We start from the raw sequence: 25,361 nt of genomic DNA, 5'->3' as shown, positions 1-25,361 counted from the left end.
TGGTGGCAGTGGGGGGAGGTGGAAGTGTAGGGAGAGTGGAATGAGTGATTGAGAGGGAGAGGGAGAGGGACAGACAGAGAGAGAGAGAGAGAGAGAGAGAGAGAAGAGAGAGAAGAGTGATGCCAAATGGCTCTGTAACTGTATCCAAAGTCTGTCCCAGGGTGGGTGGGGGGGCTACTGAATCCACTGTGCTGGTTGGACGATTCTAGGGAGGCTTGGTGGAGCGTCAGGAAGTGACCTCACCCTGATGTGGGAGCTATTGGGGTACGTTTGGTGACTAGGGGCATGCTAGCTGACTTCCTCCCCTGGCTCTTGCTAAGAAACAGGCCGCTGGAGTCCAACCCATGCTGCCCCCCGGTAACGGGGAGAGAGTGGCCAGGGCAAACGCAGACCTTTTGCACCGCCAGCCCACACAGTTTTGCCCTGCGTTGTCATACACACACTCTTCAATCACATACATATGAATCCGCTCGTGAATACTTGCGTGAACACACAAACAAACGTATCTTAGATTCACAGACATAATGCGCACCTCCCTCCCTCCCTTTCTCTCTCTCTCTCTCTCTCTCTCTCTCTCTCTCTCTCTCTCTCTTTCTCACACACACACGCGCGCGCACACACACACACACACACACACACACCCAAGGTCAGACTGTTGGGCAGGTGCAGAGTTATCTGCATAATAAAGCAGGCCAGGTCTCCGATGGGACTGGAGTGTGCTCCAGGGTCAAACCAGAGCAGCACATATGGGCACAGGCATGGCGAGCTATGAACACACACACACACACGGGCGTAGAGCGCTCTGAACTCTGCTGCGTTCCTGACCTTGGCACACCTTGTACTGTATCCGTGGACACATATGAACAGACAGGCTGAATGGGGATAGAAAAGTATAGTGGTCAAACGCAAAACTCTATGTCTATTGTACCCACACTCACATGACATCTCAAAGAGAAGAGGGATTACAGGCAATGTGATCGGCTCTGGTTTCCGTGATAACAGTTATTTTGGATCTCTCCGTCCGTTGTTAGGCCACCGGGCCAGGCACACTGTAAGACAATAGCTTGTGAGCTCATCTAGACATTACCAGCTTTTAATGTTTGTTTTGAGACTGTTGTATAATTTCCTCATCTGCTTAACAGGGCCAGATGTTTAGGTTATGAGGGAAAGAGGGCAAGCCTGCAGGAACATGTGGCACTATAGAGGACCAGCCTGCTCTGTATGTAATAAATGAGGAGTCTCATGTTGCTTTTGGCTCTGAAAGATGTTTCCCTTCTCCCTTCTTTTTTCTTGAACAGCTCAGGTTATGGGGTTGTTTTTTTAATTCTAGTTTAGCTTTATACTAGGTTGGTTTTGATTAGTTCAGGCTAGTCACCAAAACAGGTAATTGAATGTATTTGTAACTGTAATAACTCTGTAAAGGCACTTGCACTCATAAACAACCTGATATTGTTATTGTATATTTACAATATTTTGTGAAGCTTGTTATAATTGACTGCAGGTTTCAGACTGAGTAGATTGTCATAACGTTGCCAAATGTTGTTAGTGGAGTGAACTAGCCCATGTCATTTAATGTGTGCTTTGAGCAACAGAACAACAATTTACCATAAAAGTACAAACGGCAGTGTTTCGGCTGGGGGTTTAAAACGCAGGCATCTAGGTGGACTGAATCTGTTCAGGCCATTGTGTTTAGGCAAGTTGGGTTGCCAGATCTATTGCCAGATTTGCCCAAGGCCCATCCTGTAACCCTCCGCTCTGATCCCCAGGGGCTTGAAATGGCCACAGCTGGTTAAATGGATTGTGTGTTTGGACGTCTGGCACCCTGGGCCCATGTTGTGGCCATTGGGCTGTAGAGACTGAGAGATGGGCCCTAGTCCTTGATGTTCCCCAGGGACTCTCCTCCCCACCCCCACCAACTCCTCTCTTGCTGGACCGATGCCCGGACCCAGGTTTCACGGGACGGGGGGACTTTGACAGAGCGCGTGCACAACCCCACGGATGGTGCACCAGGTTTTTATTGATGCGTTGTTCAGGAGATGGGCAGATCCGCTCTGATCAGCTCTGTGAAAATCTGAGTCAGCAGAACATTGTGCAGCAAATGAGCGGTACGGCCGGTTCACTGCCTGAAACAACTGCCTTTTTTGATCTATCAAAGGCCTTGCGAGTCCAAGGGAATCTAACGTCAGGAAGAAAACGTGTCACTCATTCCAGCATGATGGTTGTGGAATCACACCCACACTTGTTTTGCCAGGTCACATTTTAATAGTTACGACATATGTATCCGATTATTTATTTTAATTACTTTTAAAGATTTTTATGGATTTTTATTCTGCTCACAATAATGACAAACGGTTGATATTTTCATTGATGGTTGCCATTGAGAGAATCAGTTTAGCTACGGTGTAAGTATGCATCAGTTAATTATGTTGATATGTCTGTAGAAATCACTTAAAATCAGATTATCTTTTACTCACACAGACCGCCTGTTTCTGGGTCCTAGCCAACTTCCCAGTCTTATAGTTTTATTTATTTTTTGGTTTCTACAATAAAAAAATTTATGTTATCTGCTCAGAGCAGAGGATTATCAATGCTCCAAAAAAAAAATATTTTTTTTCACAGAATCTTGAAATTTTCCCGATGCTTATATCCAGAGCAACTTTCTGTTAGTGTCTTTATCTTCAGATGTCTCGGTAGAACAATCGTATAATCCAGTCATAGCAATTACATCAATCAAGTGGTTATCAGTCTGTGACGGAGTGGGGAGATTGAACACCAGCCAGGTTACAGCATTTTGGACGTCTTGGAAACTTTTCAATGACAAATACATCTAAACTACATTACAATTATAATGAACCTACATTCACATTAACTGTGTTCAGCTTAAATTACAGGGAGCTTCAACAGTTCCCAATGCTATGGATAGAAGGATGAGATTTAGCACAATCTGAGAAACGTTCACTGCAGGCTAGAGCCCTGATGGACCGATGCCAGAAAGACAACCTCTCCCTAAACGCAACAAAACAAACAGCAAATTTTGGTCTTTGGGTGACAGAGGAGACATCACAGCCCCCATATACACAAATAGGGTCCTGGAGGACAGCGTTCAAGACTTTAAGTTCATCTGCACACGTAGGCCTTGTTTCCATTCCTGTCCTTAAGAAGAGGGCTCGGAGGGGCCTCCATCGAAAGGTGGCGTCCGCTACCTCCAAAGGCGGCGTCTCGAGCTACCGATACCTACAGGTTTACACAAGAAAATAAGCCAGCATCCCGAGTCTTATTCGATAAGTCTGGGGAACATTTTGCGTGAAGTGAACAAGCCCATAGATGACAGGAATGGGTCGGACGACAGCAACACGACGGTGAAGAAGGTTCTGCCGTGACTCTTCAACCTCAGCCGACTGGATAGATTTGGAAAATCCCATTAACAGATTACTCACAGACTGAATCACCGCCCAGTACGGCAACTCCACCGCCCGCCCGCGGCTCTTCAGCTAGCGGTGAGGTCAGCCGAACGCATCATCAGGGGGAATGCAGCCGTCCTCCAGGGCTCTTTGCTCCACACTGTGCTTTGGGGATCACACAGATCATCACAGACCTCTGTTACCGGGCTGTTCCCTCTGCTAACATCTAGCAATCAGAGATGGTTCAGGAGCATCATTGACAAGACAGAGGAACTGAAATAAACCCTGTCTGTTCCTTGGGTCTTCTGTCTGTTAAACGAAGGGCCGATCTGCATTTTGAGCTGCTCTGTGCAAGTGTGCTTCACACACTGGAATTCAAACCAGTTTGTTACGTGGACACCAGCGGTCTGTTTTACAAAAACACACACACACATTTACCTATAGGGCCCACATTTAGTTCAAGATGTTTTATCATATACGTTGTAACTACACTGGTCGCTTTCCATTTATTTGTATCCTACTGTTTCAATAGTACATTTTCATACTTTCTTGTTCTGTTTTTGAGTTACTTCATAGAACAGACTGCTTTGTTCTGGTGCTGAACCTACTGGTAATATGTGTATGCCCCAAATACAGTTAGAATCATTCAGATAATTTTTTATTATTAGATGTCATTAATGCATTTTGTCCGTTCACTTGCTTGGTTATTCTTGCAGATGTACATTAACCTCCACTCTTCTTTAAGCATTTCAGCTTTCCTTATAAGCCCACTCCCATATCCTTTGTAAGCCCACTCCCATATCCTTTGTAAGCCCACTCCCATATCCTTTGTAAGCCCCCTCCCATATCCTTTATAAGCCCACTCCCATATCCTTTGTAAGCCCACTCCCATATCCTTTATAAGCCCACTCCCATATCCTTTGTAAGCCCACTCCCATATCCTTTATAAGCCCCCTCCCATATCCTTTATAAGCCCACTCCCATATCCTTTATAAGCCCACTCCCATATCCTTTTTATGCCCGCACTTTTTCGCCAACAGAAGTGACTTGTGTACTAGCCAAACCAAGAGAGCCATGCATGCCATGTTCAAAGTGCAAGACCTCAACTATGCAATTAGGCCCCCCACTGGCCATCCAATTTATGCCTGATGAGACTAGATCACACATTATATTACTTCTCGTATGAGCCATGAAAGTCACAGGCAGGAGCCTTTGACACAAATGTGTTGGAGCTAAATTAAATGGGGCAGGAGGGGAAAATAATGACTCTGACTCTGGATCCCTCTCAGTTACTTGTGCTCTTATCATTCCTCTGACTGTGTTGTTTTGTGTGTTTTTGTGTTTCCTTCTGGTTAGAAGAGGGCCTGAACCATGAGTGTAAGCTCTGCAGTCAGTCATTCGACTCGCCAGCCAAGCTCCAATGCCACCTGATCGAGCACAGCTTCGAGGGCATGGGAGGCACCTTCAAATGTCCCGTCTGCTTCACAGGTGAGAGGCTGTTTGTGTGTGTGCATGGGTGTGTGTGTGTGTGTATTCTCAGATAAGCGTGTTAGTGTGTGTGTGTTCATGTGGGTCCTCAGAGACAACAACCCACAGATATACATTGCATTGCAAAGCCAGGCACCCAGGAGCCTCACTGTTAGTCTCAAACAGCTTTCCAAATGAGTGGGGAAAGGTCAGCCAAATCAATCCAAATCAAGGCCTACAGAACGTCACAAACATAAAAAGATAAAGGGAGACAACGAGCAGTAGAGGAAGAGAGGAGAATAGAGATGGAGCGAGTATGATGTGGCAGACTGAAGGAGAGAGAGAGAGAGAAAGAGAGAGAGAGAGAGAAAGTGCTAATTGTGGATGTCGGCGGAGCTGATAGCTGTAATGATCTCATCTGTCTGTGGGCATGGAGGTGGAAGGATCAGGACTCCTCCAGAGAGGATAACACCTTCCTTCTGTGTCAACAGGGTTAACTATCTCTATAATGAAATCTGCAAAGTCGTTAACTTCTCCAGCTCCTCTCCACTCTTTCTTTCCCCACTCTCAGCTCTTTAGCTATACTCTTTCTTTCCGCTCTTTTCCATCCCTCAGCTCTTTACGCACTTCACTCGTTTTTTTACCTTGGTGTTTTTTTGTTTCATCAGTTTGCGGTTGTCTCGTCGTTTCAACGGTTTCCTCTTCTTGCTCCTCCTCTCCTCCCCGTTCCGTGGTCAGCTCCTCTTTTGTCCTGTAGGCTCCGTTCCTACTCTCTTCCTCAGTGTTCACCCCCCTCTCATCCCCGCCTTCTCTCATTTATGGTTGGCCTTATCTCTCTTTTAGCAGCAGCTTATTGATATTTCCACCCCCACCCCCCTCCCCGCAACCCTGGCCTCTTAATATACAGAGCATGCCTTCTTCATCCCAGCCTTCATTTTCCTTCAGCAGCCTTGACAGGCAGGTCCCACGTCTCCCTCTGCGCCCGCATCGATCACGGCGTCCCGCGCAGGAGAGGGAGACAGAGGAAGAGAGGCTGAGAAAGATTGAGAGGGAGGGAGATGGAGGGAGAGGGAGAAAGCACCCCCTTTGGACTGTGGCGGTTGACCACGTTGGACAGCGGGGGGGGGGGGGGGGGGTGAAAGTGGTGGACGACAGGGAGTAAGAACGGCGAAAAACCTGTTGAAGACAGGGAGGGGGACACACTGTGCTCCTCAGGCCTCCTCCGTGTGTTTGGGGAGAGTTGTCTGTAAGATTCAGTGTGTCCATGATAACATTTATCCCACTAATGATGGGTCAGTTATTGAGGCCCGTATTCAGTAAGTATTTCCAGGTGCATTTTTACAGATGCCTTGTTGCACGTTTGTCTGGCGGTGGTACGTTTAGAAACAAGGAGAATGGACAGACCCGACAGGGCCCGGAAGAAAGAAATGCTTAAAGAAAGGAAAGGGAAGAAAATGTTACAGAAAGCAGCTCAGAAAATGACAGGTTGTGAACATAATGACAAGGTGGAGGGAGAAAGGAGGAGAAAAAAGCTGCTGAATGGTGCGAGGGGAAATGGGAGGGGAGGAGAGTGGTCCGTAAGCCCCTGGATGAGGAGGAATGGAGGAGAGAGAGAGAGAGTGAGCCTGACTCTCCCAGGACAGCTTTGACAGGTCCTAAGAAGTGGGGGAGCCTGCAGCTAGAAGTGTCTGCTCTACCTGCCCCCTTAGGAGCAGCTGTGAGGGGTTGCCAGGGAATATGTGATTGAGAATAATATGATGGTTAAGACAAACAAAACAGAAGAAAGTCTTTAGGATCAATGTTGTATGTGTGTGTGTGTGTGTGTGTGTGTGTGTGTGTGTCCATGTCACTAGGAGGCAACTGAAAGTCACAAAACTCCAGAACGATCTTGGTCCGTTAGGTGACAGTATGTAGTATATTACAATAGGTGATTTAATTATCTAGTCGCTGGTGTCAGTCCTTAGAATTAGGTGTCGTTTCTAACACAAGCAAAAATGCATCTCAAAATTAAATGAGTTGTCCTAAAATCAAATAATTTCAGTCACAAATTGCTGACTCATGATGCCGCACAACAGAATGTGGAAAGTAGACAAATCGGGCAGATTCATACTGTGAATCAAAGACAAGGATGGAAGGGAGAGAGAAAAAGGATCAACTCTTTCTTGCCCAAACAGCTTAGCACTGGTGAAGGAGAGAGAGACAGCCTGTGGAGAGCAGCGTCCACGGTGCCAAAATAAAGATGAGCTGGGGCCCGTGGTAAAGGATACATTTGCCATGGTGGAGGCCCCTGAGATCTAATCAGAAGGCTTAATATCCCCCACAGCCAGGAGACCTTGGCCCCGTCGCCTAGCCCAGCCTGGCCCCATCAGCCCTCCTCAGCCCTGAGCAGCCTCATTCACTCAGTCATCCGCCACTCACACACACAGAAGTCACAAAGTTTTATTTCTCTCTCTCCCTCTTGCACAAACTCCCACTCTCTCACAGTATTTTCCTCTACCTCTCTCGCTCTTAGTCTACAGGGTTTATGGTGTGACTGTGGCTCTTTTCGGAGGTGTTTTTAGAATGTTTCTTCCCCTAGTTTCCTCAGTATGTCTTTATGTAGTCCTGGGCAAGAGGTGATGTGGCATCACGAATGCGCGGCTGGCATTTCAGCTGCTGATACCAGGGCCTGGTGTTGTTAGCCCACCAGGTTTGCAGCGTTAACCTTTCAGCCTCTGACGATCGAGCTGTGAATTCGTCTTTGACAGGGTAACGGTTCGCTCTTTTTCAAGGGTCATTACAAAGGATGAGCCTTGCACAGGCTGCGTTTGGCTATCGAGTTGTTCCAGGTATCGTACACCATGCCTCGCAGGGCCCAAGGTCGTCAACCCACGGAAGGTCGATGTTGAACAGCCGTGTAGGTGTCGCTGAGTGGAGGCGGCCTCCAGTCAGGATCTAGCGCTCGGCCTACAATCTCTGCTTTCACTGTACACTTAATATGCATGATGCCGGCGAACAACTGCTGAGTTACGCTTCGATGTCCTAGCTGTGGCAAACTGACACGTCTTTTGTTTTTAGTGGGGTCAGAAGAGAAGACGTGCAGAATTTGGATGCGCTGAGTTTTTTGACCTGCCCTGACACCTCTGCTGTCTTGTGTACTGTAGGTAGATGTGGGATAGCCGACCTAGCTCCCAGATTAAAATGGATCCAGGGCACAACTTTGCAATGGAGAGAGAACAGTGCGTCTGGAGGCTGTTTTGTTTTGCTGTAGTGATTCCAAGACATAACGGCTGCCCGCTGTTGTTGGTTTGACCTGTTTTTATGCTGAAAACCGACGGTCAAATCCGCGGCTTAAAAAACAACTACAACGATATCTGCTGGCCTATTTCACATTTCCTAAAATAAGTCGAACACAAACAAAGGCAGAATCATTGTGTACAGTATTTCCTGCTTTGGGTATGTTTGTGTCGTAGCTAACCTTGAAATGAGGCTGTTATAAAACACCCAGCTAGATGTGCTCCCCTGTCTGTTTGTCATTCGTTTTCCGAAATCTGTAGGGCTGTTTGTTTGTCAGTTAGCGTCACTGTCACTTCGTTCATTTCTGTGTTCAACACAGTATTCGGACCTCACTGTGATATTGGTGGTATAGGAGTGTATGTCACTCTGGATATGGAGCAGGAGATACGTCCATTTTTATTTCTTAGGTCAGGAGCGTACGTGGCATTCGATGAGGCGTCCGTCTTCCGCAGGCTAAGTGAGCCTCGGGCCTCTGCAGCTCAATAATTAATATCAGCTCTCCCAGGTGCACTCAAACTGGGACATGTCGATGTTGCCGAGCACCAAGCGCCTCGCGCTGCAGTCGTGCTGCCATCGGGGGCGGGAGGACTGCAGCGACCCCAAAGTGCTCTCAGACACCTCACCTTTAGCGGCTGCTTTTCATTCCCCTCTCTGCGGCTCTCAGCCCCTCAGCCCAGCGGTGCGCGCATTAAAAGAAAAGTTATTTTGAGCCGTAGAGAAATTAAAATGAAGCCCAGCCCCCACGCGGTAACTTTTTCGGGAGCATTGAAACCTCAGAGAGTAGAGAGCCGTAACATACGTCCTTAAAGCACAGGGGTCTGGGATAACAAACGGCATGTTTGAAGTGGTCCTCGGAGAACACAGAGAGAGAAAAAACACACACACACACACACATCAAGAAAGAGACACGCGCACACACACACAGAGAGGGAGAGAGACATACACTCGCATCTCCCTAGTCTTCTGTACCAGTATGGACTGTCCATGGCTTAATTAAACCGCAGATACGTAGTGTACATTTGTATATTTTAAGTACTAGGCAAGTGTGTGTGTATGTGTGTTTATATCATAGTGGCTGTAGTCTGAGACTCCATGAATAAATAGTGCATCCCCATGAATATTTATGTTGTCAATATAATTAGCGATGTAGAGTAATGGAGGCCATGTTTTGCACTTGAAGCCATGCCAGTTTCTTCAGTAGTTGTTTATTTTCTGGCGTGTTGTCCCCACAGTAGTTCTAAATAAAGATCATCATTATCCTTATAACAATACACACTCATTCACGGTACCATGGCAGCGCGCCCACTCAGGTAGAACCACCAAGTCAAAGTTCTTTGTTGATTGTCGTCTCATTTACTGGTATTGTGATTATGTCTAGTCTGAGTTTTAGTCTTCTACTTGATTGCTCAGAGACCGGTTTATTTTATAACATAAATTAACATCTGTTTCCTAATCGTTCATATCATTTATACAGTAAGTCTGTACACAAGAGAGTCACAACACAATATCGATTGGAATTCGGACATTACATTTGACCTCATGCTGGGGGCACTTTAAGCGGTAGCGAGGGTACAGTGTAACTCATATTATTTTACTAAACTACATGTAAACAAAATGCACTTGACCAACCTACTCTACGTCTAATTTCACCCTTTATTATTTTGGATGTATTTTTAATACCACCATTTCTTATATTAGCAAAATTGTATTTTTTTCAGATTTCATGCTGACTGTTTTTATCCTCTTTCCCTCTGTCTGTCTGCAGTGTTTGTCCAGGCCAGTAAGCTACAGCAGCACATCTTCTCGGCACATGGCCAGGAGGATAAGATCTACGACTGCTCCCAGTGCCCACAGAAGTTCTTCTTTCAAACCGAGCTACAGGTGAGCCCAGGCCACCAACCCTGTCAACCAAATACCATCACTAATGTACACTCACACACACACGAGCGTATGTAGACACACACCCATACTCACCATACGCTTTGCCTGTGTGTCCCAGTGGGTTTGGGCCACTCAGAAGGAATTATTCCAGTTGGTTTCCAAACTCATTTGTGATCAACTGATACAGTGTGATTTGATTTGCTTATTAGACCTAAAATATCTGGAATTAGAAGATTAGGGGAATGTGCTTTTGAGGAGTAATTACTCTACTGTACAGAGGCAAAAACATAGTTGAGTCAATAATATATGCCTCCATATCCAGGCCTGGTAATCACAGAGGAAGAACTCGTGGCTAAATATGATCTCTGTCTGTAGGGAGGCCGTATCTGCCCTTCAACAAAGTTAAAATTTGGACTCTTATGAACTCTCAATGTTGTAGAGATAATCAGTTTTCTAGCAATTTCTCTTCCTTCTGTCCTCAGAGTACTTGAGCAAAATGAAAAGGCCACATATTATTTCAGTTTTCTTCTTGTTTTTTTTTCCCAACCCCATCGTCTTTGTGGGAATTGTACCCTTGCAGGGCCCGCCACATCCTCCCTGGTTTCTTGTATAAACCTTTCATTTTCTGTCACTGCCTGTTTGTGTGTCATTTAGTTGAGCTCTGAGGACCCTTAAATTTATGAGTATAGCCATCTGAGCAGAGCCAATTGATTTTCATTACTCATTAAACACATTCATTTTTCCAAATATTCCAACACGTGCCACATACCATTCTACCGACCACGAGCCTTGAAAATTCAAAGGCACGGATTAGTGGTGCTAACTATTAGCATCCAGCCAGCAGATATATACGGGTGCATCCAGGGCTTGTGCTTAGCATCGATCAGACAGGAGATGTATTTTCATATTGAGATCCAGCCAGAAGACACCCAGAGCCATGTAGTGCCAAGAGGAAGGTGAATGTGATCATTATCTCCCAGCCAGTTGAGTGTGCAGGACAGAGCCCTGAATGAAACAGGTCTGGATGTTCCACGTGTCCTACTGATTCATCATGGAAAACACGTTTTAGTAGTTATTAACAAGTCTTGTGTTTCCTAATGAACTCCTATGTAGGATTGAGTTGTCTCTCTTGACACAACATGTCAGCCACAGTGTCTTATTTATCCGTTTAATCTCCCATCGGAACTATTGTTCCAAGTGGGTTTTTTCCACCGTTTTTTCCATTGTTCCAAGTACCTGTAAACAATCTTAAATAACCCGGGGATGTTTTTCCTACTTTTTTTCTGACATTTTTTGTGTGTGGGGGGGTTGAAGTGCTCTCCATCTCACAGAGGTGTTGTTTCATGCATGCTTATATTGTTTTACCCTCTTTTTGTAGAGACAAAGAGCAAACATGAAAGACCTATGGCATTTGGTCGGGAAGCAGGGGGTTATGAAAGGGAGAGCCTGGATTGAGCTTAGGGGATAAGACGATCATTATATTCAACCTGTTGCCATGTGCCATGGCATGTTCTGGATGCAGCCTCTAGGGGGTGCATGTCTACACACACACACACACACACGCACACACAAAAGACAGACACATAAACACACAGGGGCTTATCTCACTTAAACACACATTATGACAGCATTGCCATAAGTCCATGTCATCACAGACACACAAGCATTTGATTAACACTGATATATCCACCGACTCCCTGGAGGGTTAGAGTTATAATGAAGACAAAATGCATGTGTACCCAAAGGATGGGATATTTTCCTTGTAATGATATGTACAGTACACATGCAACATGCAATGTGTACAAATCTTCCTCCAAATGTTCTAGACCAGAGAATATAGTTGGTGTTTTTCTACAGAGTCCACACTACTGCAGTTGAGCTATAGTGGTTTTGATTTACAGCATAGAAGTTGCTGTTTGTTTGGGGTTGTTGTGTTTCACCAGTCAAAATGTCTCCCTGACACGGTGAAGTCATTTGTCAATCTGTCTGTAGTAGAGCTGAGTTCCAGCGGTGAGGAGATAGATGTTTCTCCTCTTTCTGTTTCTCTCTGCCTGGAGTTTTGAGTTTCCTCCTATACCCTGACACTCAGCCCCACACCGCATCTACCTAGGTTCCAGATCTCTCACAGTAGGCAGAGAGGTTGAGGGGTTATCTCAGGCTGGGAGAGAGAGGAGCGTGGAGCAGGCGCGGGGGAGGAGGAGAAGGAGAGCTGCCTGCCACGGTAGGCAGGTAAAGGGAAGCAGCAACGATATTTTATTAATTTGCTGCTGAGATTCCCTGAAACAGACCAAAGGCTGTGACAGGTATCCAGCGCTGCCCCCCCCCGCCCTCCCCTGCCGTTCACCAGTCCTCCCCACTGCCTCCCCCCGTGAACTCTACCCTGCGAGGGGCGAGCCAATTTTCGCCGGCCTGTCGAGATGGATGATGGGAGAGCATCCGTCTAATCAGCCCTCCCAGGACCCCCCACCTGGCCACCCCCCTCGGACGGACAGATTGACTGACTCATGGGTCCTGGTGCCCCAGAATCCACAATCTAGAAGACAGTCCGCTTTCTCTCCCTGTCTGACCTCCCAGTATCCCCGACTGCCCACCCCCCCCCCCCCCCCCCCCCCCCCCCCCCATGTATCCATAGGAATGAAGACACAGCCTCTTCTAGCCCCTCATCTCCAATCTGCTGTTGTCTCTCTCTCTCTGTTATTCTCCGACAGTTTCTACTCCTACTCTGGTTTGGACAAGCCAGGGTTGCCGGCCTGGCTCATAGACAACACCAAACTTACAAACTAAACTTTTTCCTCCTCTTTCCTTGGTGTTAGCTCCGGTCCCTCCCTCTCTCAGCCTGGTTACATAAGGAACTGAGACGTGGACAATGCCTTGTTATTCCGCTGGATTAATGAGGCAGATCTATTAAGTGATGGTGGCGGCAGTGAATTAGTCACAGCTTAAATATGACATCTCATTGAGTGGAGGTTGATTTGTCGAAGACACGTCCAGCAGCTCATTATTGGCCTGCCAGCGATACGATACCGCCGCAAGTGTGCAAGAGCAGCAAATATCCATCCTATGTATGACGATAAACCCTGGGGTCCCAAGACTCCTGAAACAAGACAATGAGATTGAAGTTACACAACAGTGAAGATGACATTTTTCGCTGGGATGAGATTTTCCCTCCAATTCCTTCTAGCTGGTCGCTCTTTTTTTCTCCTTTACTTTCATTATGATTCCTTGGAAGTGAGCGCTGGGAGATTGTAAGTTGCGTAAGTCCTTCTCCAGTGACAGAGGAGTGGAAGAGGAGAGTGACTACGCTAGGACTGCTCTCCCTTTCCTTAGATACCCGGAGGACACGCACCTTAATTGGAGTGTCTTTTAAAAGGATTCCTTCAAAGACGACGGCGCTCGCTCCACAGCTCTGGCTCCTTAATGAGTGCTAGAAGTGACAAGATCACGTCTGTATCATGTTCTACTTCCTGTCCTCACAAATGAGACTCACTCGTTCTCTCTGTGATGGCTGTCATTATTGCCAAGCTTTGACAGACTTTTTGGTTTTCATTAAGGATATGTACTCGTTCGTGTGTAGCTGGGTTAGTGCAAACAGCCATGCATGACATGACATCCATGATTTTTAAGAAATAAAAATATTTTTTGTACTTGAAAATGGAGCTCACATTTTTACGGCTGCGCGTGTGGAATGTCACTGAATTTGTAGCAGCACAGCCTTTCTACTGCAGACCTGAAAAAATGGTTAGCCCTCTAGTGCACTTCCTGTTTTGCATGTCTAAATACAAAACTTGAATAAATAAAAAAATCTTTTTCTGTCTTCTCAGGGCAGCCGAACTGTGCAGATCGACACATTTTCAAGGCAATGTCAGGCTCAATGAAAAAAGTAATTTGATGTAAAAATGGCCTTGATCAGGAAGCTTCTATGGGCGTACTGACCCTAATCAAGCAGTTAGAATATCACCCTCTGATGGTGAGGATAATAAGCCTGAGGTATGGCAGGATGCTTCAAAAAGTATACTCAAATCTTCAGTCACGCTCTATCAATTATTGTATTAAAAAAATATATAAAATATAAAGTTATTAAAGGGATTCTGGTACGTATGTAACATTTTATGTATTATAACTCATTTTTGTGAAGAATACACACCAATACAAGTTAATGTAGAATTAAAATGTAGCTGTTATCTGTTACTGTTTTGTTTATACCCATTAGAGATGTTTAGGAGCTGCCAAGCATATGTTTAAGTCAAGCCAAGCATATATCTGAGGTATGGGCCATATAAGAAGCACACTAGTCAGTTACAATTTTAAACAATCAGTTTTAACTAACAAGCTAGCCTAGCCCATTATCTTCTGTGTTTTAGTACCCTTATAGCACAGCGATGCCCTGAGGCAACACATTCTTTTTTGTGTGTTTTTAATCAGAATCATAAAGCTGAAATCTTCCAAAGAAATATGATAGAATATTTGTTTAAATTGTAAAAACAAAACGAGTGCCACAGAGGTGTAATGTGATTTCTGAAATGCTGCGAGAGCAACAAAACACTGACAGTCATACGACTAAAGATGATTAAAATGTATGTATTTCAGTGATTATCAGTATCTGTTGTCTTGTTTTTGTCTTACACCGAAAAACAAAGTAAAGCAAAGCATTTTTCTGACAGAGCATTGGGACTACAAGTCCCATGATGACTGATTTTAGAATATACTATTTGGAACATGGCCCCAACCTTGGTGTGCCATGTCCCTACCCCATTCCACACTGAGGCTGCTCTTCATTGGTTCAGCCCTCTGTGGCTCACCAACATCTAGCTTTCTGAGAACACACTATCTTCATCTGCCAAGTGTGACAGTTTCACACACGTTTGAACTTCAGTTCTTATCTTTGAAATGACAAGCCATTCTTCTCTTCATCACCCCAGGTGCTCTCAATGCTGTCACCGTTTCAAAAAGTTAAACAACAAAATGAAAGTGAAATGAATAAAAATGGAGCAACTGTGTGTTTGTGATGCACCATCTTTAATATTTAAGCTGATTTATAATGATGTACAAACATGCTGTACAAACAGTCATCAGCACTGCAAAGGGATGCAGACATTATGAGATGAATGGCTACGACGTAATATCAGCCTGACATTCTACTTCCTTACTGTAGGTGGATCAGAATTAGACAGGATGACAAACATGATGATCCTAGGAGGATTTTCTCTCTGCAGCGCGTGCTTGTTCACACGGGAGTGTGTGTGTGGGAGTGTGTGTGTATATGTGCACGGGTGTGTGCGCATGTGTGTGTGTTTGAGTGTGTGCACTTTGTATCTTAGTTTCTTCTTATCCCAGTGTTGGTCTGATGTGTGCATGCAAACACATTGTCTAGAGGGAGACATGACAAAAACTCCCAGAAGCCTTTGAGACATTCTTTTCTGTTCTTCCTCCTCCGCTCGCTGTACTACTGGGAGAAGTTAAATCCAAACAAAGAGATGGAGGGATGCTATGTGCTAATATCCATCAGCGAATCTGTTTCCCAACACTTTCTGTTGGACTTTTTCTTTCACTTTCTGGAACTTTGATAAAGCTTGTTATTAACGCCACATGATGAATGTATTACAGGTTTAATTTACCTGGGTAAAGAGAACGTGTTTGATTCTGAATGTGTGTGTCTTTAATATGCTGTTGAGGCTAGTTGGTCCTTACAGAATGAGATTCCCTCTCGGATTCATTTTCAAACACCTTGTGTGAAGTAATTATTAGACACTTTCATTTCGTACATAAATGCTACATGACACCAATTCTGTGGATACTGAAAGCAGATATACTGACTCACTTTCACCGAACAGGTGGTTAAACTGTTACAGTTTACTTGTTCTTTATTGGAATCACAGTTTCTACAGACACCTAGGAAATGCACAATTTACAAGTCACTCAAAGCAGCTCAATATTTGCTCCTGAAACATACTCTGTCAGTAGTGGACATAGCTGCAAGAGAAAGAGCGGAGGGACAGAAAGAAGACAGTCATATGAGTGAGATCGTGTTGTAGCGTCATTGTCAAAGCAGTCAAACTCTTGTTCTTAAGTTGTGAAGTGGCTACATTTGAGAGTGATTGTGTTTTGTTTCTGGGACTGACACGTGGAGCCCCATGGACCCCATCTTCTTCCCAGTGACAGGCTTGAGTCCCACCCTCTCTACTCCCCCACCACCCCCCTGGCTCAGTCTAATTAGTGTGTGTAGCCCTGGGCTCACATCCCACTAAGACCCATCCCCCTATCTCCCTCCTAAGATGTCTCCCTTAAGAAAGATCCTTAATTGGGTTCTTTAGTCATAGTATTCATTTTAGCGGGGAAAAGCATCTGTGTTGGCAGCTATCAAATCAGAAATCAGTATGGTTTTTCCTCTCTCTCCCTTCACTCACTTGCTTTATCTCCCTCACACACACTACATGCTATTTCTCTCCAGCTCCCTGCATCTCCCTCCATTTCTGCTCCTTCCTCTAACTTCTTCTGTCACTTCTCCATCTCTCTCGTCTCTCACTTTCAATCCCTCGTTTCTCTCATATTGTTCCATTTCTCTGTGTCTCCCGCCTTTCCATCCGCCTCTCCGTCTCTTTCTGTCTTTCTCGCTGGGTCTGTCCCTCGCCGTCTCTTTCTGTCTTTCTCGCTGGGTCTGTCCCTCTCCGTCTCTTTCTGTCTTTCTCGCTGGGTCTGTCCCTCGCCGTCTCTTTCTGTCTTTCTCGCTGGGTCTGTCCCTCTCCGTCTCTTTCTGTCTTTCTCGCTGGGTCTGTCCCTCTCCGTCTCTTTCTGTCTTTTTATCGCTGGGTCTGTCCCTCTCCGTCTCTTTCTGTCTTTCTCCCTGGGTCTGTCCCTCTCCGTCTCTTTCTGTCTTTCTCGCTGGGTCTGTCCCTCTCCGTCTCTTTCTGTCTTTCTCGCTGGGTCTGTCCCTCTCCGTCTCTTTCTGTCTTTCTCGCTGGGTCTGTCCCTCTCCGTCTCTTTCTGTCTTTCTCGCTGGGTCTGTCCCTCTCCGTCTCTTTCTGTCTTTCTCGCTGGGTCTGTCCCTCTCCGTCTCTTTCTGTCTTTCTCGCTGGGTCTGTCCCTCGCCGTCTCTTTCTGTCTTTCTCGCTGGGTCTGTCTCTCGCCGTCTCTTTCTGTCTTTCTCGCTGGGTCTGTCCCTCTATGTCTCTTTCTGTCTTTCTCGCTGGGTCTGTCCCTCTCCGTCTCTTTCTGTCTTTCTCGCTGGGTCTGTCCCTCTCCGTCTCTTTCTGTCTTTCTCGCTGGGTCTGTCCCTCTATGTCTCTTTCTGTCTTTCTCGCTGGGTCTGTCCCTCTCCGTCTCTTTCTGTCTTTCTCGCTGGGTCTGTCCCTCGCCGTCTCTTTCTGTGTTTCTCGCTGGGTCTGTCCCTCGCCGTCTCTTTCTGTCTTTCTCGCTGGGTCTGTCTCTCTATGTCTCTTTCCCTCGCTGTCTTCCTTTCCCCGTTCTCTTTTTCTCTTGTCCTCTTCCTCACTCTCTAGTCTCTTCACTTAATGAGGCTCCATAATAACCCAGCAGTTGTTCAGTTGTTTTGCTAGCTCAGTCAAACAGCAGGATCACTGCATAGCAGGTTTCTAGCACCATTCAGTTGTCTACTTAGACAAGGTAATGAGTATCATTTGGAGGAACAAAGCCCACTAGCCCTCCGAAGGGTTCTCTGTCCTCTCCCGTTACACCTCGACCGAGAAGCATTTCACCGTGTCTTTTGTTCATACGCCCAGACAAATCCGTCTCTTTCTCATTTTCTACGTGATCACGATGCACGCGGGCGCACGCAGACGCAATAAAACGCGCACACGGGATGTCTCCGAGCCCCCCCACCCAAGCCCCGGAGGTGCACTGTCAGTCCGCGTGTCCCCCGGTACCACACTTCAAACAAGACAGTCCGTTACCAAGGAGACGGCGGCGGTCGTGGCCAAACAGCAGACGAGGTCAGCCGTCCCTACGGCCTGATAAGTGTCGACGGTGGAGAATGCCAGCTGCTTGTTTCATTTATTTATTTATTTCAAGATATTTATTTTTATTTATCTGGTGGTATTCTTCATTTGATAAACTGGGCAGCAGTAAGCCTGGCCCAAGGCCAAACAGGAAGGGATTACACCCCTGGAGGATGTGCCGACTGTGGGGGACGAGGATCACTCCAAGCAATGGGGAACCGAGTCAATATTGGCCAGGGTTCTAGTCAACACGCCACCGCTACTCAGACAGGAGCCCAGGAACGCACAAGCGCCCGGGCCCGCTCTGTCTGCTCGTAGGGGCGGACCTCCCTGCAAGTAGCAGTACAAGTCACGTACGATCAGTGACACCGTAGGGCGCACTGTCTGTTCAGTTCTGTGCAGAATAGGACGGCATTTGCCCGGTGCTTTGTGTCCTTAGTTCAGATCCAGCATGACCCATATGTGTCTGTTAAAGCAGCCCTGTGTTTCTGTTTAACCTGTGACCTGTGAGTTCTTTGTCTCAGAGTAGCTCAGCAGCAGCGTGCTCTGCTCTTACGCCTTAATTAAACTCCTGACTGATGACTAGCAGTGCGCTGTGGCTGGTTCTCTGTGGTTTGGCGCTCCGCCTGCTCCCTGTGCTCCAGATGCAGCTATTTTCGCAGACTTATGTCAGCTATGAGCAGGGAGGTAGTTTCAGCTCACACTGGCTAGACATGGAGGGGTAGCCACCACTGAATAGCCAATGGGTGCTAGCTACTGCTGGCCCTGTGGGCTCTATAACAGTAGGATAATAGTGGACATGGTGGATGGATACGGGCAGCATGAGGGAGAAAGTGTTACGATAATCTCTGTAATACCTTGTTGATGTGAATCTATGATTCAAGTTTTGTTTCATTTATGTATTTCAAGTCAAGATTTTATGGAGATAATTGATTGGAGATTTATCTCTTTCAATCTCGGTTGAAATGTTACTGATCCAAATGTATCCAGCTTTTTAGTAAATCTGTAGCAAAGGATGTACTCATTATTGTGAATAGGTGATCATAAAATGTGCAAAACACTTGTTTGACTCTGAGGTCTAATGAGGAAGTGATGTTTTTTACCTGGTCTTTGTTGCTCTGCCTTGCACTTGTGTAATATAATGTCTCCCAAGTTTCAGGCATCCTCCCATGACCCAGGCTCAAAGACTCTTCGTGGTTTACTCTATCAGCTCTCTGAATGCTATGAACGCGGAACTCCAGGTTTTATAAGACAGGCCACCACCAGAAAGAATGACAGTGTCAGAAGTTCTTTGAATGTCGAGTAACTTTTTTGCACAGCCACCCTACCCTGAGACATCAATGTGTATGTCACTACAAAAGCTGGCAGACGGTGTACAATCTATTACCTTCTTTAACCTTTAACATCCGTTATCTAAAAATGGGGGAGCTCTGACTTTTATTAGTCTCGTGTGTTGAAGCTTAAACCCTGCTTTATATCATCTGAGGTTTTTGTGCCTGCCATTCGTCGAGAAACAACATGCTCTTGAATACATTAAGGAGCAAACGTTCAAAGCATTTCCAAAATGGCAGCTGATCCATTCGGCCTGTTCCTCTGCAGAGCTGATGTAACAGGCCTACCTCTGTTGCCAGGCTGCACTGGCGCCCAAACCGGTGCTATCGATGGGGACCAGGGGAATGGGAAATGACATAAAGAATGATTAGTTAATAAATCAACTCCCCAGCTGACTTTCCACCCCTCCCTTCCCCCCCCTCTCTCTCTCTTTCTGTCTCTCTCTCTCTTACCCTCTCTGTTAAATTCCTTAAGACACGTTGCACCTGTTTGCATGAGTCCATAAGACCCCTGCCGGGCATCCCCCCCCCCCACCCAAAACCCCCCTCCCCCCCCCGAGGGTGTTGCAGCAGTATGATGTAATCAGATGAAAGAGGGCGGGTGGAGGGTTAACACTGGCAGGGAGCCAGCCGATGGAGGAGATGAGGAGGAAGAGGCTTCTCAGACTCTCCCTGGGGGAGGAGCCGGGTGCACAATATTGATCAGGGTAAAATTTAATTTAGTGGAGAATTGACTGCTAAGGGTCTTACCTGAGCTCTGCTGGTTACCGGTGTCTGCGGCGCGGTGGAAGACCGATGAGGGAGAGGGGGTTGAAAAACAGGGGGGGAGGGGGTTAATGGAGAGGTGAGAAGGGTTTAAAGGAGGGGGGAGAAGGAGTTTAAGGAGAGGTAGAGAGAGAGAGAGGAGATGGGGATAGAGGGAGGTCAGGATTAGTGGAGGGGGTCAGTGAATCGGTTATTAATGGACAGGAGCAGTGAATGGATGTTTGGCTTTATTTCAGTGAAGGGGTGCACAAAGCCAGGAAGTGGTATGATTGAAAAATGTCTTACGGTGATGGAGTGGCTGATGAATGACAGGGTTCCTGTCTCTTGTCCTTCCCTGCTCTCTCCACTGATCTACAGAACAGTGCATCTTCCACTCTGTGGAGTTCAATATCCACAGAGGTAAAGGTATCATTTTCTTTTTAGCTTTCCTCTCCCTCTCTCTCTCTTTCTTTTCTTTCCATTTCCCCCCAGCCTGCTTGGCTGCCAGTGCCACTGAAGTCGTTTAGCACCGTCCTTGAAAAAGCCCTCGGTGAGAAAACTCCTGGCATGTTTAAGGAGAAGGTAGAATACAGTGTGTGTCAGATGGAGCTGAGACGTGTGGGGGGGGGGGGGGGGGTTGGGGGGTGATGGGAGGGTGGGGGGGGGGGGTTACTCCCCAGGGGGGTTATTTTCCTCTCTAATAGCTGTTACGAGCCCTACATTATATCCAAGGAGCTATGTTCCTTTGGGGTCCAGACTCACTCACACAAACGTGCACACACACACATGCTTTCACACACACTCAAGCACACATCACAAACACACACACACACACAGAAAATAGCACACACACACACACATTCCTTGCCAGCCGCTTTGCTCGCTCCGTGTCAATATCCTGCCATTTGAAGTCACGTACTGCAGGGGCTTCTGGGAGTCGCCGAGGAGCCAGGCAGACGGGTAATGGGCCGCATTCATTAATAAGGTTGCTGTGCTCCTGTCCCTCCCCGGCAACGCCACGGATGTCTTCACCGGGGGTGGGTTGGTGTGGGGGGGGGGCTTGTCCCACGGGGAGTCTTCTCCCAGACTCACTTAAAGGAGCTTTATTTCTCCAGGAGTAGAGAGGGAAGGGAGAAAGGAGAGGCGGACAGAGGAGCGTGGGGTCCCAGGCAAGGGGCCCAGGCGAGCCCAGGAAACGCAAACCTTTCCAGGGGTCACGTTCCCTCCTGCCCCCCGTCAAACAGCTTATTACCCCACCTGTCGAAAAGTAATCGCCCTGGCTGAAAGGAAAAGCAGCTGAGGTGTTTAAATGCTTTATATGGAGGCACTCGAAAGGTTAAAGAGAAAGGGGACTAATGGACATGACCTAGCCTGCCTGAGGGAGGCTGTGAGCTACAGTATGTTGATGAGACTGAAGGTGACTGCAGTCAGTGCCTTGGTCAACTCACCTTCATGGCCCAGGTTCACCGATGGAGTCGCAGTCTGCGTGGTTCACCGTCTTCACAATCAGTTGAAAGACAACCGGAGGCAGGGTTACCTAACGGGTCCGTGATGCGCGAGCGTTGACGCGAGCGTGTGACAGGTGTGTCTAGTCCGTGCCAGTGTGGCGAGTCCGAGGCCGTGTTTTTATCAGAGCGCAGCAAGTGGGGCATGTAGTTTGCATTAAAGGGATTAGCAGTCACTTCAAAAGATGACCTGGATTCCGCCCACCAGGGACACCAGTTCCACAGCCCCTGGTCCTCGCAAACACACCCTCCCTTTAAAGAACGTAGCCGGCACAGCTGCCCCCAGTACCACCGAACAACTCTCCCTCACCGCACGGGGGGTGTCTGTGTGTCTGCTGTGTGGCTGTGTGGGTGTGTGGTTGTGTGGGTGTCTGCTTTGTGGGTGTGTGGGTGTCTGCTTTGTGGGTGTGTGGGTGTGTGGGTGTCTGCTTTGTGGGTGTGTGGGTGTCTGCTTTGTGGGTGTGTGGGTGTGTGGTTGTGTGGGTGTCTGCTTTGTGGGTGTGTGGGTGTGTGGGTGTCTGCTTTGTGGGTGTGTGGGTGTCTGCTTTGTGGGTGTGTGGTTGTGTGGGTGTGTGGTTGTCTGCTTTGTGGGTGTGTGGGTGTGTGGTTGTGTGGGTGTCTGCTTTGTGGGTGTGTGGTTGTGTGGGTGTCTGCTTTGTGGGTGTGTGGGTGTGTGGTTGTGTGGGTGTCTGCTTTGTGGGTGTGTGTGGTTGTGTGGGTGTGTGGTTGTGTGGGTGTCTGCTTTGTGGGTGTGTGTGGTTGTGTGGGTGTGTGGTTGTGTGGGTGTGTGGTTGTGTGGGTGTCTGCTTTGTGGGTGTTTGGTTGTGTGGGTGTTTGGTTGTGTGGGTGTGTGGTTGTGTGGGTTGTGTGGGTTGTGTGTGGTTGTGTGGGTGTTTGCTTGTGTGGGTGTGTGGTTGTGTGGGTTGTGTGGGTTGTGTGGTTTTGTGGGTGTGTAGGTGTGTAGGTGTGTGGGTGTGTGGTTGTGTGGGTGTGTGGTTGTGTGGGTTGTGTGGGTGTGTGGTTGTGTGGGTGTGTGGGTGTCTGCTTTGTGGGTGTGTTGGTTGTGTGGGTTGTGTGGTTTTGTGGGTGTGTAGGTGTGTGGGTTGTGTGGTTTTGTGGGTGTGTAGGTGTGTGGGTGTCTGCTTTGTGGGTGTTTGGTTGTGTGGGTGTTTGGTTGTGTGGGTGTGTGGGTTGTGTGTGGTTGTGTGGGTGTTTGGTTGTGTGGGTGTGTGGTTGTGTGGGTTGTGTGGGTTGTGTGGTTTTGTGGGTGTGTAGGTGTGTGGGTTGTGTGGTTTTGTGGGTGTGTAGGTGTGTGGGTGTGTGGTTGTGTGGGTGCATACATGTACGTCAAATGATTGGGTGTTTTATCTAACGATTTTTAAACAGCCTCGGATATTATGTACAAATCATTCCGTAACACGTGTCAAACAGTGGTGGTGGGGGGGTTTAACAAAAGATCCTCGAACACCCTCAGATATTCTGTTCATATTATCTTTCCTGTTGTGTACGACTTGTCAAATGCTTGTATGTTTCATCTAAACACTTACAAACACCCTACATATTCTGTACATGTTTTCGTCCTTCATCATGGCGTCCCTAGTGTAAACGTCATGCCGTCTTTCTGCTCCAACTACACTTCCACTGCATTGTGTATAAACACCACTATGAATATGGTGATTCATATATTCCATAGCGGGTATTACATGGTAACTGTTGTTTCCATGGCCACAGCCATTGATCTGGTGTTGTTGGTTGAGGATTGAGATGTTGTCAGCTCAGCGGTGGCGTGTCAGTGTGACTTAGTCATGTTTAATCCCTGGGAGGACCACAGCATATTGATCCACGTAGCCATTTAACTGTGGCTCGGCTTGATTGGGTTTAGATAATGCAAACACCACATAAACCCACAGAATGCCATTCACTAGCACCATTCATCACGAACGCTATGTCAATCGCTGGACTTAGAAAAAGAGTGTAATGTAACTCGTAATGTGACTTATAATATAACTTTTAACGATGATATTTCTTTGTCCAACTGAGGTTATTGTTTCTGTTGAGGAAACAGACAGATGATTGTCGACAGAGAGGTGAGCTGTGTGGTTAAAAATAGGTGCAATGCACTGTTACGCTTGCAATGATGAGGGGAAAACCAACTGAATTTCTTGTTTGCAGTTATTTCTTCAAACAGACGTTGCATGAAGGATTCCAGCTTTAATCTTTGATGAGAAAAAGTTCTTCGTTTTTATTTTGGATGTGTTCAAATTAAATTTTTCTAAACAGTTGAAGAGAAAGGGATTTCGTTTGATGTCGTTCTGTTGAATATGGGGATTCGGGTTGTTTCATAGCTTTTTCTATTTGCCTTTTCTTCCCTCCCTTCCAGAACCACACGTTGACTCAGCACAGCAGCTAACCAGGCACATCATCAGTGGGCTGTGGAGGGGAGGAGAACGCCGTGGAGGAGAACCGTGCCTGACCTGGTCAGTCCTCCTTCCACCACCAGTGCAGCGTCCCAATGGCTCATCTGAGTTGATCTTAGGATTACGTGGACTCAGAGAGAGACCATGTCACAAAATGAAAAGGAAGAGTGCGAGACCAAGGACAGAAACATTTCTCACTGGTCTCTGGTCATAATTTCAAGAAAACTTGTAAATAGAGATTGTCAATGTGTTGCTTAATAACTCCAGCTATATTGCAGTCTTATACAGTATTTGCCAATGTACAGTTCTGACCCCCCGCCCCAACAAAAAAAAAGAAAAAAGAAAAAATACTGACAATGCCACTGTCAATCAGAAGAATGTGTTGGAGACAAAGGGTGCCAATGTGAGGTGTTATTGATTAGGGAGGGGGACATTCCGTCTGGTCAGTCAGGATCCTTTTCCTCAACCCAAATGTCCTGTACTTGACACTACTGACCTGGTCAGTCATTACAGAAGAGGGTGACAGGAAGCTTCAACACAGCAACAAACAGCTCTCATTCCAACATGGCCGCCCTTCCAGGAGAGACTAGCTGAGGACTGAGTAGTGCGTTTATATAGGTTGGCCTGTCTGTCTGCCTGCGCATGGACAAGTCCAAATGACTGGAGAAAAACAGGAAAAAAAAAACAGGACAGGATTCTGATATATGCAAAAGCAGTGACACAGATTTGGAAAGGCCAGCTCCTCCGGTTGGCGTGGGAACAGAAGCAACGTGAAACCCCTCTGTGTCTCCTAGAGCATCATGGGAAATCTCCAGTCCACTGACTCAAACCTGTACATTTCTGTCATTAATGTTTACTGCGCATTCTAGCCTGGAGATTACTGGAATTGTTTTTCTTTTTTCTTTGGTTATCTGTTTTTTTATGCAGTGGTGAGTAACTCTGTGTTGATTTAGGGTGGTGGTGGAGACAGTTTGTGTATTGTCTCCTTCGGGGGGAGGGGCACTTATAACTTCTGTCCTGGACTCTCCCGGAGAGCTCCCAACTCCTTGTTTCCTGCCGTATCTCATTGCTCTGCTCTCTGCTAAAGCTGGAAGCCTTTGTGGCATTATAAAACACCAATATAAATCATTCTGTTATGTAAATGTTTTTGCATTCATTGAACCTGAGATGCACTTTTGTATGAAACTTTAATGTTTTGACCTTTTGATTGAGAATTGTTCATACTCAGTTTACAGGAAATTAACCATCCTCTCCTGCTGCAGCAAAAGAACAGTTCTCTTCTGATGTTATTCAAATGTTATTGTATAAATACAGAGTTCTGTATTTGGCAGACCTCGTTTTTTTTGTGTTGCACATGTGATGGAAATATTAAAACTGTATGAGAAAA

The 25,361-nt window shown here is 46.7% G+C and overlaps 1 protein-coding gene across 9 annotated transcripts in view; it reads left to right on the top strand.

Moving 5' to 3' along the window:
• The window catches only part of LOC105018876 (zinc finger protein 521), a 110,700-nt gene extending 85,339 nt beyond the window's left edge, over nt 1-25,361 (top strand). For 7 of the 9 annotated variants that reach the window (XM_013132375.3, XM_020045339.2, XM_013132374.3 and 4 more), the window contains 3 exons: nt 4,758-4,889; nt 9,910-10,025; nt 23,938-25,361. In XM_013132375.3, coding sequence (XP_012987829.1) covers nt 4,758-4,889; nt 9,910-10,025; nt 23,938-23,967 — 278 coding nt within the window. In that variant the 3' untranslated portion in view covers nt 23,968-25,361. Of the gene's footprint in view, nt 1-4,757; nt 4,890-9,909; nt 10,026-23,937 lie in introns of those variants that run through there. The other 2 variants (XM_010884689.4, XR_002196622.2) reach the window with 2 other exon arrangements.

The sequence above is a fragment of the Esox lucius genome, chromosome 3 (genome assembly GCF_011004845.1).
Source record: "Esox lucius isolate fEsoLuc1 chromosome 3, fEsoLuc1.pri, whole genome shotgun sequence".
NCBI lineage: Eukaryota > Metazoa > Chordata > Actinopteri > Esociformes > Esocidae > Esox > Esox lucius.
Note: the sequence above shows the minus strand (reverse complement) of the source record. Positions and strands in the feature narration are given on the sequence as shown.